At 49.0% G+C, this 16,052-nt stretch overlaps 1 protein-coding gene across 1 annotated transcript in view; it reads right to left on the minus strand.

Moving 5' to 3' along the window:
* Positions 1-16,052, minus strand: part of OLFML2B (olfactomedin like 2B) — a 94,779-nt gene that overhangs the window by 64,179 nt on the left and 14,548 nt on the right. Inside the window, exon 3 of the mRNA XM_077824746.1 lies at positions 7,226-7,333. Within this exon, the coding sequence (XP_077680872.1) occupies positions 7,226-7,333 (108 nt within the window). The remainder of the gene's footprint in view (positions 1-7,225; positions 7,334-16,052) is intronic.

The following is a 16,052-nucleotide window of genomic DNA, read 5'->3' on the forward strand; positions in this document are numbered from 1 at the left end:
GTGCAATTCATCCCATCATCCAGATCATTAATAAAGATGTTGAACAAAACCGGCCCCAGGACCAACCCTTGGGGCACTCCGCTTGATACCGCCGGCCAACTAGACATCGAGCCGTTGATCACTACCCATTGATCCTGGAAGTCAGCAGCTGTCAGCAGCAGTCAGGGAGATGATCATGGGACAGGAGCTGGCTCTATCCACCCAATCCCACAGGGACCTGTCTTAAACCCCAGGGCTACAGGAACTGGTCTTGACCATCCCTGCCCGCAATGGCCCATCTTCCCCTGCTCCAGAGGAAATAAAGAGACACTCTCCCTTTTCCCCAGCAGCCCCTGTGACATCACCCTCCCCTCTGGGGCTTTCAGCACAAGATTCCTTCTTGCTGCTAACAAACCCTGGGACAGATTCTGCCACATCAGTAGAAATGGTGCAAAATTGTGTGCCACTGCTGTGACAGTCAGTTCAGCCTGCAAATCACCAGTGTCCATGTGTACCTTAGCTAAAGGTGCAAGGACTTTATCACCTCCCACCAATTCTAATTCTGCCATTTTTCCTGGTAACAAATCCTTCTCATAGATCAGGTCCTTCCTGACCACAGAAATCTCTGCACCAGTATCCCTCCCACCTTGGAGCGCTTTCCCATTAAGCTGAACAGCATGCATATGCTCACTGCTTGGTTGTGTAGAAGCAACCTTTACAAACCCTGTGTGGAAAGAGGGAGTAGCCTGGGATACCCCTGTGCTCTAAGAAGCAGCAGCTTCATGTGTTACCTGGTGTCTGTTCCCACTCAGCCAAGGACATTTATTCCTCAGGTGCTCGGTGGACTTACAAGGAGAGCACCTTCTGGGCTCCTCTCCTTGTACAGGAGATGGGGGACAAGAAACAGGGGAATGGGGAGGTGAACTCCTAGCCTCCTTTTCCCCAGGGGTAAAATGGTGAATCTGCTTTCCCCCAACCCTGTCCCTCACGGCCAGTGGTTTGTGTTTAATTGCAGCTTGTGACTGCTCAGAAGAGTCTGCAAACCCAGCTAATCCACTCACTGCATTCACCTTTTTGTCCCACAAATACTGTTTTACATCATAGAATCATAGAATATCAGGGTTGGAAGGGACCTCAGGAGGTCATCTACTCCAACCCCCTGCTCAAAGCAGGACCAATCCCCAATTAAATCATCCCAGCCAGGGCTTTGTCAAGCCTGACCTTAAAAACTTCTAAGGAAGGAGATTCCACCATCTCCCTAGGTAACGCATTCCAGTGTTTCACCACCCTCCTAGTGAAAAAGTTTTTCCTAATATCCAACCTAAATCTCCCCCACTGCAACTTGAGACCATTACTCCTTGTTCTGTCATCAGCTACCACTGAGAACAGTCTAGAGCCATCCCCTTTGGAACCCCCTTTCAGGTAGTTGAAAGCAGCTATCAAATCCCCCCTCATTCTTCTCTTCCGTAGACTAAACAATCCTAGTTCCCCCAGCCTCTCCTCATAACTCATGTGTTCCAGTCCCCTAATCATTCTTGTTGCCCTCCGCTGGACTCTTTCCAATTTTTCCACATCCTTCTTGTAGTGTGGGGCCCAAAACCGGACACAGTACTCCAGATGAGGCCTCACCAGTGTCGAATAGAGGGGAACGATCACGTCCCTCGATCTGCTGGCAATGCCCCTACTTATACATCCCAAAATGCCATTGGCCTTCTTGGCAACAAGGGCACACTGTTGACTCATATCCAGCTTCTCGTCCACTGTAACCCCTAGGTCCTTTTCTGCAGAACTGCTGCCGACCCATTCGGTCCCTAGTCTGTAGCGGTGCATTGGATTCTTCCGTCCTAAGTGCAGGACTCTGCACTTGTCCTTGTTGAACCTCATCAGATTTCTTTTGGCCCAATCCTCCAATTTCTCTAGGTCCCTCTGTATTCTATCCCTACCCTCCAGCATATCTACCTCTCCTCCCAGTTTAGTGTCATCTGCAAACTTGCTGAGGGTGCAGTCCACACCATCCTCCAGATCATTTATGAAGATATTGAACAAAACCGGCCCCAGGACCCACCCTTGGGGCACTCCACTTGATACTGGCTGCCAACTAGACATGGAGCCATTGATCACTACCCATTGAGCCCGACAATCTAGCCAGCTTTCTATCCACCTTATAGTCCATTCATCCAGCCCATACTTCTGTAACGTGCTGGAAAGAATACTGTGGGAGACCGTGTCAAAAGCTTTGCTAAAGTCAAGGAACAACATGTCCACTGCTTTCCCTTCATCCACAGAACCAGTTATCTCGTCATAGAAGGCAAGTAGATTAGTCAGGCATGATTTGCCCTTGGTGAATCCAGGCTGACTGTTCCTGATCACTTTCCTCTCCTCTAAGTGCTTCAGAATTGATTCCTTGAGGACCTTCTCCATTATTTTTCCAGGGACTGAGGTGAGGCTGACTGGCCTGTAGTTCCCAGGATCCTCCTTCTTCCCTTTTTTAAAGATGGGCATACATCATCCCTGCACATATTCAGGAACTGTTCCTGAGTAACTAAATCACACATTTCTTCCAAACTTGTAATGCCTTTTCCCCTCACCCACTTGTCTAACAAATCTCTCATTTCATTTACATAGGCCACATTACTCAATCCAGTTCCCCTCTTAAGGCTCCTGAATTTAACCCTGTAGGTTTCAGGTGTAATCTGAAACTGTTTCAAAACCAATTCCTTAAATATACCATAGTTTGAAGCATCAGCAATAGGCATCTTATTGAATATGTCCAGAGCTCTCCCAGTCAATTTTGCAACCAAAGTAGTCATCTTTTGATCCTCAGGAATCGCATGGAGAGTGCACAGTCTCTCAAAGGTGATGAAATACTCTGCAATATCACTGGATTCATCATATGGTGGACATAACCTCTCCCATTTATGAATTCTGGGGGAAGTGGAGCCAGCTGCTGAAGGGTTTTGTCTCTTCCACTCCATTACAGCCAGTTCATGCTTCTGGGTCTCAATTTGGGCTTCTCTCTGGGCCTCAATTTCTTTGTTTCTCAGCTCCAGGGCTTGCTGCCTCTCTCTTTCCTTCTCCTCCTTAGCAGCTTGCTGTACTAACCTTTGGGCTTCCATGGCTCTTTCATGAGCAGCTTTTTCCCTGGACCAATTGTGCATTAATCTCCATTTTTCTTAATTCCATCTGTCTTTTATGTTCATTTTCCTTCTCAGCAATCTGCAACCTGTGGCGTTCTATCTTCTTGTGAGTCTCACTCTCACTCATTTTGCTGATTTTCTTGCCTCTATTTTCCTTACCCGAAATAAGCAAACAGAAAATAACAAACCAGTAATCATTTTGTCTATTCTCTGACCACAACACTTAAAACTCACTTAAAATCACTACCAGTGCCTCAAAGCAATCAACTGTGCACAGATCGTGTTCGACTATACCACTGTGACAGGTTTGGGCACAGAGACCCCCTTGGGACTGTCATCTAACGTGCTGGAATTACCTCTGAGCCTGTTTTCCCTGCCAGCTTGGGACTTCCAGAACCCTGCCTTGTTGAGCCAGACATGCTAGCCTGCTGCAATGCAGTCCCAGGGTCCGGGCCACGCCCCCAAAACTGCAGACTCAACTGAAAACAGCTTAGCAGGTTACCTGCCTCCAGCACCCAGACACCCAGTTCCCAATGGGATCCAAACCCCAAATAAATCCGTTTTACTCTATATAAAGCTTATACAGGGTAAACTCATAATTTGTCCACCCTCTATACCATTGATAGAGAGATATGAAGAGCTGTTTTCACTTAAAATCCTGCAGTTTTGGGGGCGTGGCCCGGATCCTGGGTCCGTGTTGCAGAAGGCTAGTGTGTCTGGCTCAACAAGGCAGGGTTCTGGATGTCCCAAGCTGGCAGGGAAAATAGGCTCAGAGGTAATTGCACCATGTCAGGTAACAGTCCCAAGGGGATCTCTGTGACCAAACCCGTCACAGACAGGTCATGGACAATAAACAAAAATTCATGGTCCCTGACCTGTCCATGACTTTTACTATAAATACCCCAGACTAAATCTTAGCTGAGGGGCCCTGAGGTGCTGCTGCTGCTCTGTTCCAGTGGCCCCTGGGGCCAGCCACACCAGCCGCTGCAACTGCAGAAGTCATGGTATTCATGACCTCCGTGACTGACTCGCAACCTTATCCATAGGTCACTGCCTGCTCTCCTTCCCACAAAGCTGTGTGGGTCTGTAAGTTTATTCTCCTGGTCATGGTGATTCTCATGCTGCCTTGGCCCTGACACAGGCTAGGGCTGCTCTAACTTCAAGGACTGTACACTAGCTGAGAGCTGCTGACAGCTCCACCCCATCCCTCACACATACCACTCCCCCCGCCTCTACACTGGGGTGGGAGAGGAATGCAGGAACTGGGGCTGAGAGCCTGGCCTTTTTATTCCCGTCCATTCTTTTATATTGTGCACTCTCCACTCGCTTTTGCATCTCTAGATCCATCCTAGGCATTACCAGAAAACAATTATAATAAACAGCAACAGGGAGGGTACAAAAAGAGGCCAATGCCCAATACACAACAGGAATGTATTGTTGCCTCTTCTTTCAGCACCAGTGTCCCATTCTGATACCAGTATCATACCTCTGTTGAGGGACAGCAGACGTTCACGGGCTTGCAGGTTGGCTTCCCAATGAAGGTAAAATCAGTGACACAGTGTCACATTCCAGTGTGCAGTCCAGACCAGTGAGGTGTTGTACCACTGCCTGCCCTGCAACTTGGGGTGCCTTACAATGCTTTGCTGCTGTAGCTTCCAACCAGGCCACTCACAAACAGCTACCAGCGTGCAGATCCCCACCCCACAACGAGTGTCTGCGTATACCTGCAGCCTACTAGTCACACTGGCTTCCACCAGCCTTGATTACCACTTGCAGAGTAACCCCAACACACTCCCAGACCCGGATTTTCCCCAGAAATATGTGTTCTGCTCTTTCCAGCCCTTTTCTGTAAGGGGTCAATATGCAACAGTTTGTTACCTTAACTGGAGTTACCCAAACAGTTCAGTTCAAACACAACACTGTCTTAGTTTTAATTAAATAATAAAACATGGTTATTTAACTACAAAGGGATGGGTTTTAAGTGAGTACAAGCGTAAGGCATTAAAGTCAGAAACAGTTACAAAAGAAATAAAAATAAAACACTTTCTAGGAACTTGGTTAGACTTGGTTCAAGGTAAAATCCTCACCACATGTTCCCAGCAATAGGACCAACCAAATTCTCCAGCCAGAATATAAATAAACAAGATGGCGGTGCCATGCACTGGAGAGTCTGAGAGGTTTCTAGGCATCAGAGGATGGGGACAGAGATGCCCCATTACAACCAGCTTGAACATGAGCACACGGCTCATTAGCACAGCTCCAGTTTGATTAAACCCAAGACAGTATTCACTGCTAAAGGGAGCACTGTGTCATCCATTTCTCAGGCACTTCGAGTCAAGATGGAGGCAGCAGCTAGGGTTGCCAACCTTCTAATCGCACAAAACTGAACACCCCTGCCCCTCTCCCTGACCTGCCCCTCTCCCAAGGCCACGCCCCTTCTCTGAGGCCCCGCACCTGCTTGCTCCATCCCCCCTCCCTCCGTCACTCACTCTCCCCCACCCTCACTCACTTTCACCAGGCTGGGGCAGTGGGTTGTGGTGCGGGAGGGGGGTGAGTGCTCCGGGGGGGGTCGGGGATGAGAGGTTTGGGGTGCAGGAGGGGGCTCAGAGCTGGGGCAGGGTGTTGTGGGTGTGCAGGGTGCGGGCTCCAAGAGGGAGTTTGGGTGTGAGAAGGGACTCCAGGCTGGGGCAGGGAATTGGGGTGCGGGAGCGGGTGTGGGGTCCCGGCGGCGCTTACCACTGCTCCCAGAAAGCAGCTGCCAGGTCCCTACAGCCCCCAGGCACATGCATGGCCAGGGAGGTTCTACATACTGTGCTTGTGCCTGCAGGTGCTACCCCTGCAGCTCCCATTTGTTGTGGTTCCCAACCAATGGGAGCTGTGGAGCCAGCACTCAGGGCGGTGAGAGCGTGTGCAGTCTCCCTGGCAGCCCATGCACCCGGGAGCCGCAAGGAACTGGTGGCCGCTTCTGGGAGTCATGCAGAGCTAGGGCAGGCAGGGAGCCTGCTACGCTGCCAAACAGACTTTTAACGGCCTGGTCAGCCATGCCATCCAGAGCCGCCAGGGTCCCTTTTCGACCAGGCGTTCTGGTTAAAAACTGGACGCCTGGCAACCCTAGCAGCAGCTCACACTGGCTCCAGTTTAGATAATTAACTCTTTTTTTGCTGGACTAAACATTAAACACTACATACAGGACATGAGTCACAGGGTTCATAAATGCAGCATCGCCCTCCCACCCCGCATCCTCTTCTGAGAGACCCCTCTCATTGACCTGCCTTGACTAAGTTGCAAGATGTCATACATGTTTGTGTCTGGCTAAAATGTGAGCTTCCGCCACACATATGGATTACTACAAACAGGCTCAGCATGGCCAATCCCCAGTATTCTAAAACCACGAGTCAAGCCCCAAGAAATCATGAAGCTCTTCAAAAATAAAACATTTGAAGTTCTTATTGTTTAATCTTTAAAACTTTAGGTTACCCACTCAGGTCACATTTCCAAGCTTTTCTTCATAACCACGAGGTCTTACTCTTCTTTGAATTGAAAGCTGAGATCCTCACAAAAATCACATGACTCCAGGAACTGGGGCTTTAAGAAGAGTATGAAATATCTCAAGACTTGTGAAAATTGACAACACTGGTCAGGTAAAATTTTCAAAAGCACCTAAATGATTTGGGAACCTAAGTCCCATTTTCAAAAGTGACTTAGGCATTTAGGAATCTAAGCCTCAGTGAAAGACAGTGGAACTTAGGCAGCTACAGACCACATGTTCAAAGACCTTTTGGCATCTAAAGATGCAGCTAGGCATCAAGTAGGATTTCCAAAATTTCCTAGGCACCTATCTGCATTTTTAGGTGCCTAAAGATCTTTGAATATCTAAGTCACTTCTGAAAATGTTACCCCTTGATCTCTTTTCTCCAAGTGTCCAGTCATAGATCATGATGACAGTGGCCACAAAGTTAAATGAAATGGTGGCTAATTACCAGTTCTCCCACAAGGAATGGAACACCATGATTTGGCTCCAGATGCCAAACCATTAGGTGCCATTTCATTTTGCATGATGTTGTCTCTAACAAAACAACCCAAAGAAAAAGAAATGGATCTTATCTTACCTCCTCTAGTTTCTCCACTCGGTCCACCAATTTTGTTGTGACTGAGTGTAACTTTAGAAGGTCTAAGCCATAGAAAGCACTTTCTAGCATCTCTATGATTGAGGATAGCTGTAAAACATAGCAAAACTGGTTAAGCACAGACAACTGTTCAGAGCAATACAACAAACCAACATTGTTATAAACTGGACTTGTAAGATGATACAATTTCTGCTGTTCTTCCATTGCTTTTTTGACTTGGAGCTTAAGTCCAGCAGTTTCTTTTTGCAGCTGATGAACCCTCTCCTCAGCAGCCAGCAGTTCCATACACCCCCTGGATGCTTCTTTTCCCAGTGGGGCCAAAGCTTGTAGGTGTGTATCATTTTGTAGTTGAAGTTATGAATATTGGCTATGTAGAATCATAGAAGATTAGGGTTGGAAGAAACCTCAGTAGGTCATCTAGTCCAATCCCCTGTTCAAAGCAGGACCAATACAAATGAAATAAAAATCTTAAATGAATCCACTTGTTCCATAGAATCTCTATGGATAGTAATTCCATGATCTAATAAGAATATAACAGTAGGGATCTACTATCGACCACCTGACCAGGACAGTGATAGTGATGATGAAATGCTAAGGGAGATTAGAGAGACTATCAAAATAAAGAACTCAATAATAGTGCAGGATTTCAATTATCCCCATATTGACTGGGTACATGTCACCTCAGGACGAAATGCAGAGACAAAATTTCTCGATACTTTAAATGTCTGCTTCTTTGAGCAGCTGGTACAGGAACCCACAAGGGGAGAGGCAACTCTCGATCTAGCCCTGAGTGGAGCGCAGGATCTGGTCCAAGAGGTAACCATAACAAGACCACTTGGAAATAGTGACCATAATATAATAACATTTAACATTCCTGTGGTGGGAAGAAACCAACACTGTGGCATTTAATTTCAGAAAGGGGAACTATGCAAAAATGAGGAGGTTAGTTAAACAGAAATTAAAAGATACAGTGACTAGAGTGAAATCCCTGCAAGCTGCATGGACACTTCAAAGACACTATAATAGAGGCTCAACTTCAATGTATACCCCAAATTAAAAAACACAGTAAAAGAACTCAAAAAGAGCCACGTGGCTTAACAACCATGTAAAAGAAGCAGTGAGAGATAAAAAGGCATCTTTTAGAAAGTGGAAGTCAAATCCTAGTGAGGTAACCAGAAAGGAGCATAAACACTCCTGAATTAAATGTAAAAATGTAATAAGAAAAGCCAAAAAAGAGTTTGAAGAACAGCTAGCCAAAAACTCAAAAGGTAATAACAAAATGTTTTTTAAGTACATCAGAAGCAGGAAGCCTGCTAAACAACCAGTGGGGCCCCTGGACGATCGAGATACAAAAGGAGCACTTAAAGACGATAAAGTACTTAGATTTCCAGAAAGCCTTTGACAAGGTCCCTCACCAAAGGCTCTTACGTAAATTAAGTTGTCATGGGATAAGAGAGAAGATCTTTTCATGGATTGAGAACTGGTTAAAAGACAGGGAACAAAGGGTAGGAATAAATGGTAAATTTTCAGAACAGAGAGGGGTAACTAGTGGTGTTCCCCAAGGGTCAGTCCAACGAACTGTCCTATTCAACATATTCATAAATGATCTGGAGAAAGGAGTAAACAGTGAGGTGGCAAAGTTTGCAAATGATACTAAACTGCTTAAGTAAGACCAAAGAAGACTGTGAAGAACTTCAAAAAGATCTCATAAAACTAAGTGATTGGGCAACAAAATGGCAAATGAAATTTAATGTGTATAAATGTAAAATAATGCACACTGGAAAAAATAACCCCAACTATACATACAATATGATGGAGGCTAATTTAGCTACAACTAATCAGGAGAAAGATCTTGGGAGTCATCAGGGATAGTTCTTTGAAGACGTCCACGCAGTGTGCAGCGGCAGTCAAAAAAGCAGACGGGATGTTAGAAATCATTAAAAAAGGGATAGAGAATAAGACAGAGAATATCTTATTGCCCTTATATAAATCCATCGTACGCCCACATCTTGAATACAGTGTACAGATGTGGTCCCCTCATCTCAAAAAAGATATACTGGCATTAGAAAGGGTTCAGAGAAGGGCAACTAAAATGATTAGGGGTTTGGAACAGGACCCATATGAGGAGAGATTAAAGAGGCTAGGACTTTTCAGCCTGGAAAATAGGAGACTAAGGGGGGATATGATAGAGGTATATAAAATCATGAGTGGTGTGGAGAAAGTGAATAAGGAAAAGTGATTTACTTGTTCCCATAATATAAGAACTAGGGGCCACCAAATGAAATTAATGGGCAGCAGGTTTAAAACAAATAAAAAAAAGTTCTTCTTCACTCAGCGAACAGTCAACGTGTGGAACTTCTTGCCTGAGGAGGTTGTGAAGGCTAGGACTATAACACGGTTTAAAAGAGAACTGGATAAATTCATGGAGGTTAAATCCATTAATGGCTATTAGCCAGGATGGGTAAGGAATGGTGTCCCTAGCCTCTGTTTGTCAGAGGGTGGAGATGGATGGCAGGAGAGAGATTACTTGATCATTACCTGTTAGCTTCACTCCCTCTGGGGGACCTGGCATTGGCCACTGTCAGTAGACAGGATACTGGGCTGGATGGGCCTTTGGTCTGACCCAGTATCGCCAGTCTTATGTTCTTATGTTGTATCTCAATGTGTTTTGATTCTAAGTAGCCTCAGTGAAGCATTTGGTCAGCTTCTTGAGAAAGGCCTATTCTCAGTACCTATTCTCAGTGTTTTTCCAATCAAAAAACACTTAACTGACAATGAACTTTGGGAGACTCCAATCAACATCTGAGCTTCCCTGGGAACGTTCAAACTAACATGTAAACAATGGCCTCGGCCTGCAAACTCAGTCATGCTTGGACATGTGCCTTGCCCATGTGACTCCAACCTCTATCTGCTTCTGTGATTTTCCACAGTAAGAACAAAGGGGTGTCCTTTCACAGGGCAGAGAATATAAAAGGCCCTGGAAACCCCTCCATTTTGTCTTCAATCCTGCTTCTTACTTCCAGAGGAACCTTGCTACAAACCGAAGCTCTGAACAAAGGACTGAATGACCCATCCCAGCTGTGGATGTTCTCCAGAGACTTGATTTGAACCTGCAATTTATTCCATAACTGCTACAAGCCTGAACCAAGGACTTTGCCATTACTCTATGTAATTGATTCCATTTAACCAATTCTAGTTCTCATCTTTATCTTTTTCCTTTTATGAATAAACCTTTAGATTTTAGATCCTAAAGGACTGGCAACAGCATGATTTGTGGGTAAGATCTGATTTGTGTATTGACCTGGGTCTGGGGCTTGGTTCTTTGGGATCAGGAGAGCCTGTTTTCTTTTACTGGGGTATTGGTTTTCATAACCATTCGTCCCCATAACAAGTTGCACTGGTGGTGATACTGGGAAACTGGAGTGTCTAAGGGAATTGCTTGTATGACTTATGGTTAACCAGTGGGGTAAAACCAAAGTCCTCTCTGTCTGGCTGGTTTGGTGTGCCTTAGAAGTGGAGAAACCCCAGCCTTGGGCTGTAACTGCCCTGCTCTAAGCAATTTGTCCTGAACTGATACTCTTAGAAGTGTCCCACCAAAGGCAGCATCGTTACAGCCTGCTCCCTCCAGCTCCGCATCCCGACATTTCTAATGCACCGGCTCCCTCTGGCTCCTTGCACCGACATCTCTCACACATGCCAACTCTCTCCAACTCCGTGCCCCAATGTCTCTCATATGCCAGCTCCCACTGGCCCCGCACCCGAGGTCTCTTGCACACACCTACTCCCTCCAGCTCCACGCCTTGACAACTCTCACATGCCTGTTCCTCCTGTTCTGCGCCCCGAGGTCTCTTGCATGCACCTGCTCTCTCCTGACCCACGCCCCAACGTCTATCACAGGCCTGCTCCCTCTGGCCCCGTGCCCTGATGTGTCTCACATGCCTGCTCCCTCCAGCCCAGCGACCTGATGGCTCTCACACACACCTGTTCCCTCCGGCCCCACAGTTTGACGTCTCTCACATGCCTGCTTCCTCCAGCCCCATGCCCCAAAGTCTCTCACATGCCTGTCCCCTCCAGCTCCTTGACCTGAGGTTCCTCAAGTGCCTGCTCCCTCCAAATCCACGCCATGACATCTCACACTTGCCGGCTCCCTCCAGTCCCGAGTCCTGACATCTCTCGTGCACCTGCTCCCTCCAGCTCCACATCTCGTCATCCCTCACACACCTGATACCTCCAGCTCCACACATTGATGTCTCTCATGCGCTTGCTCCCTCCAGCCCCGTGCCGTGACATTTCACATGCACCTGCTCCCTTTGGCCCCAGGCCCTGATGTCTCTCACGAACCTGCTGCTCCGGATCTGGGTGAGAAGTCTCTCACGTGCTTGCTTCCTACAGCTCCACACCCCGACATCTCTCACACACCTGATCCCTCCAGCCCCACGCCCCAACATCTCTCACATGCCTTCTCCCTCCAGTCCAGATCCCCGACGTCTCTCACATGCTGGCTTCCACCAACCCTGTGCCCAATGTCTCTCTCATGCCTGCTCCCTCCAGCCCCATGCCCTGACATTTCTCATGTGCCTACTCCCTCCAGTCCCACGTCCAATGTCTCTCACATGCCTGCTCCCTCCGGCCCCGAAGTCTCTCACGCACATGCTGCCTCCGGCTCCTTCCCCCAAGGTTTTTTACACGCCTGCTGCCTCCAGCCCCGTGCTCTGATGTCTCTCACATGCCTGCTCCCTCCAGCCCCAAGCCTCGACGTCTCTCACGGGCGCCAACTCTCTGGCACTGGAAGCCAACCTCTCTTACACATCTGCTCCCTCTGGCCCCAATCCCCGACATCTCTCATGCACTTACTCCCTCCAGCTCCGTGCCCTGACATCTCTCACATACCAGTTCCTCCTGCCCCATGCCCCAAGGTCTCTTGCATGCACCTGCTCCCTCCTGCCCCATGCCCCAACGTCTCTCACACGCCTTCTCCCTCCGGCCCCGCGCCCTGATGTGTCTCACATGCCTGCTCCCTCCAAATATGTGCTGTGACATCTCACATGTGCCTGCTCTCTCAGCTCTGAGCCCTGACATTTCTCATGCCCCTGCTTCCTCCAGCCCCGCACCTCGACATGTCTCACACACCCGATCCCTCCAGCCCCGTGTCCCGACATCTCTCACATGCCTGCTTCCTACAGCCCTGTGCCCAATGTCTCTCTCATGCCTGCTCCCTCTGGCCCCGCACCCCAACGTCTCTCACACGCATGCTCCCTCCAGCTCCATGACCTGACATCTCTCATACACCTGCTTCCTCCAGCAACGCATCTTGATGTCTCTCACGTGCCTTCTTGCTCCAGCCCTGCACCCCAACGTCTCTCATGTGCCTGCTCCCTCCAGCTCCGTGCCGTGACATCTCACATGCGCCTGCTCCCTTTGGCCCCAAGCCCTGACATCTCTCACGAACCTGCTGCTCCAGATCTTGGCCCCGACGTCTCTCATGTGCTTGCTTCCTACAGCTCCGCACCCCAATATCTCTCACACACCTGATCACTTCAGCTCTGCGCCCTGACATCTCTCACACACCTGCTCCCTCCAAACCCGCACCCCAACATCCCTCATACGCCTGCTCCCTCCAGCCCAGACCCCAGAAGTCTCTCACATGCTTCCTTCCTCCAGCCCTGTGCCCAATGCCTGCTCCCTCTGGCCCCGCACTCCGATGTCTCTCACGTACCTATTCCCTCTAGCTTCACGTCCCGACATCTCTCACATGCCTGCTCCCTCTGGGCCCAAGCCCCGAGGTCTCTCATGTGCCTGCTTCCTCCCACCCTGTGCCCTGACATCTCTCAAACGCCTGCTCTGTCGGACCCACACCCAGAAGTCTCACATGTGCCTGCTCCCTTCAGCTCCGCGTCCCAACATTTCTAATGCACGAGCTCCACTCCCGTCCTTCTGTGACATTATCGACATAAACTGTAACTGTATAGATCATTGTTGCAACCAAGGTGTTATAGCTGCACCAAATCTTGTACAAAGGAGGTTCAGTAAGGTGTCTATTAAAAGGTTATGATTTGCTGGTTCTGATTATGCTCTCTGTATGTGTGTATCGTTTTTGTATTTAAAGTTATAAGTATTGGTTCTATACTGTCTGTATTTCAAACTTGTGCTATACTTCTGCTTGACACTCCAGACAGTTTGGCATCAGCACTGCCTAGCCTGCTTGATGGCCCATTAAGGACCATCAGCTATATGTAATGGGACTGTTGCCCCCTTACTAACATTCAGTGGGGGTGTTTTAGTTGCTAGCTCCCAGTACTAGAAAGGGGGAAGGGTCAATGGGGAATTAGGACTCTGAGACTGACAGTCCCCAGGAACAATGGGGAGAGGCCAGTGCTCCAGGTCAGCCTGAATGACAGGGTGGGTGGGCTACTCAGGGAGTCAGGAGGTCAGGGAGGTCCCGTTGTCCATGTGAGCTGGATTTGCCTGGGTCAGACAGAGGGGGGCCGAGCTAAGGAGAAAGCAGGGGTGGGGCACAAGCTGAGCTGGAGAGCAGAGCTGTGCCAGATCCAGAGAGAGCAGATCCTGTCCTGGGAGCAGAGCTGCAGCCCCAAAGCCAGAGGCACTGCCCAGAGAGAGCAGACTTGCCCTGGGAGGACAGGTGCAGCAACCAAAGCCAGAGGGGCCAGAAAAGCCACCCAGGAAGCAGGTCAGTGCTGGGAGCAGAGTCACAGAAGCAGCCTGCAGAGCAGACCTGTCCTGGGAGCAGAGCTGTAGCAACCAGAGGCAGAGGGGCCAAAGAAGCAGCCCAGGGAGCTGGAGGCAGAGCAGCAGCAGCAGCAGTGCTGAGACAGCGTGGTGGAGGTGGGGCTGGAACAGTCCGGAGCTGGGTGCGGTGAGCAGCTGCGGAGAGCGAGGGGGACCCTGGGCAGCGGGCCCAGCACAGGGAGACACCTCAGCCAAGAGACTCTGCAGGCCAGGCTTGGATCATAACCCCAACAGGGCGGAGGCGAGACTGGGCAGAAGGGTCCTACCACTTAGAGCCTGAGAGCGTGTGGCCACCACCAGAGCAAGTGTCCAACCCACAGCATCCCTGCAGCACAGCCAGGGCCTGAGCAGGAGGCCTGGGACTTACAAGGAACAGACTGTGAACTGCCCTGACATTCCAGAGACACTGTTTGTGATGTTCCCTGCCACAGAGCGGGTTGATGTGTTTCCTTTAACCTTTCCCATTTTTCCTTATTCTTTTTAAAATTAATTGTTGATTAAATAACTTGAATTTGCTTTAAATTGTATGTAATGATCAGTGGGTCAGAGAAGTGCCCAGTGCAGAGAGAGTACCCCAGAGTGGGGACACCCTAGCCTCTGTCCTAGATGATCACAGCAGGGTTGGGGGTTGAGCCCCCCAGGAATCCTGGGCCCAGCCTTGTTGGGATTACAAGGACTCTGCCAGACAGGAGAGTGGAAGGGGCAGGGAGACCACTGGGTAAAGGAAGTGGGAAATAGGACTCAGATCCTTTCGCTAGCCCACTTCACCGGGGTAGTGCAGAAACCAGGAAAGTTCCCCACAATAGCGGGACTATTCTCCCGCTTACATATAAAATTGACCCATTGAGAGACAGCAGATACACCTTATGACTCAGCAAGGCATGCAGGGGCATGCCTACGGAGAGGACTCTAAGGCTTTCAAGCCATGTGCTGGGCAGCTTGAGTTTGGCTGGGCAGGCCACATGGTAAGAGACTATAAAAGGCAGCTGCATCTTCTCCATTTGATCTTGATTCCTCCTTCTTGTCTATGGAGGAACTTTACTACAAACTAAAGCTCTGAAAAATGGACTGAATGACCCATCCCAGCTGTGGATGCACTCCAGAGACTTGATTTGAACCTGCAGTTTATTCCATCACTGCTAGAAGCCTGAATCAAGAACTTTGCCATTACTGTATGTAATTGATCCATTTTACCAATTTTAACTCTCATCCATATTTCTTTCTTTTTATGAATAAACCTTTATATTTTAGATTATAAACGATTGGCAACAGTGTGATTTGTGGATAAGATCTAACTTGTATATTGACCTGGGCCTGGGGCTTGGTCCTTTAGGATCGGGAAAAAATAACCTTTTTTCTTTTACTGGGGTATTGGTTTTCATAACCCATCATCCTCATAAGGAGTGGTGCTGGTGGCGATACTGGGAAACTGGAGTGTCTAAGGGAATTGCTTGTATGACTTCTGGTTAGCCAGTGGGGTAAAACTGGAGTCCTTTCTGTTTGGCTGGTTTGGTGTGCAAAGGACGTCAGCCTTGCGCTGTAACTGCCCTGCTCTATGCAATTTGTCCCGAATTGATACTCTCAGTAGTGTCCCGCCAAAGGCCACTTTGTTACACACTCACCCCGACAACGCTCACACATGCCAGCTCTCTCCTGCTCCGTGCCCCGAAATCTCTCATGTGCCTGCTCCCTCCAACCTTGCATCCCGACATCTCTCACACACCTACTCTCTCTGGTCCAGCACCCCAACGTCTCTCACACGCCTGCTCCTTCCAACTCTACACCCCAACATCTCTCACGCACCTGCTCCCTCCGGTCCTGCGCCTGTTGTCTCGCACACGGCTGCTCTCTCAAGCTCCATGACCCAACGTCTCTCACATGCCTCCTCCCTCCGGCCCTGCACCCCGACGTCTCTCATGCGCCTGCTCCCTCTGGTCTTGCACCCCGATGTCTCTCACATGCCTGCTCCCTCTGGCCCTGTGTCCTGATGTCTCTCACATGCCTGCTCCCTCCGGCCCCATGCCCTGATGTCTCTCACACACCTGCTCCCTCCAGCTCCACG

This window comes from Eretmochelys imbricata, chromosome 8 (genome assembly GCF_965152235.1).
Source record: "Eretmochelys imbricata isolate rEreImb1 chromosome 8, rEreImb1.hap1, whole genome shotgun sequence".
Taxonomy (NCBI): Eukaryota; Metazoa; Chordata; order Testudines; family Cheloniidae; genus Eretmochelys; species Eretmochelys imbricata.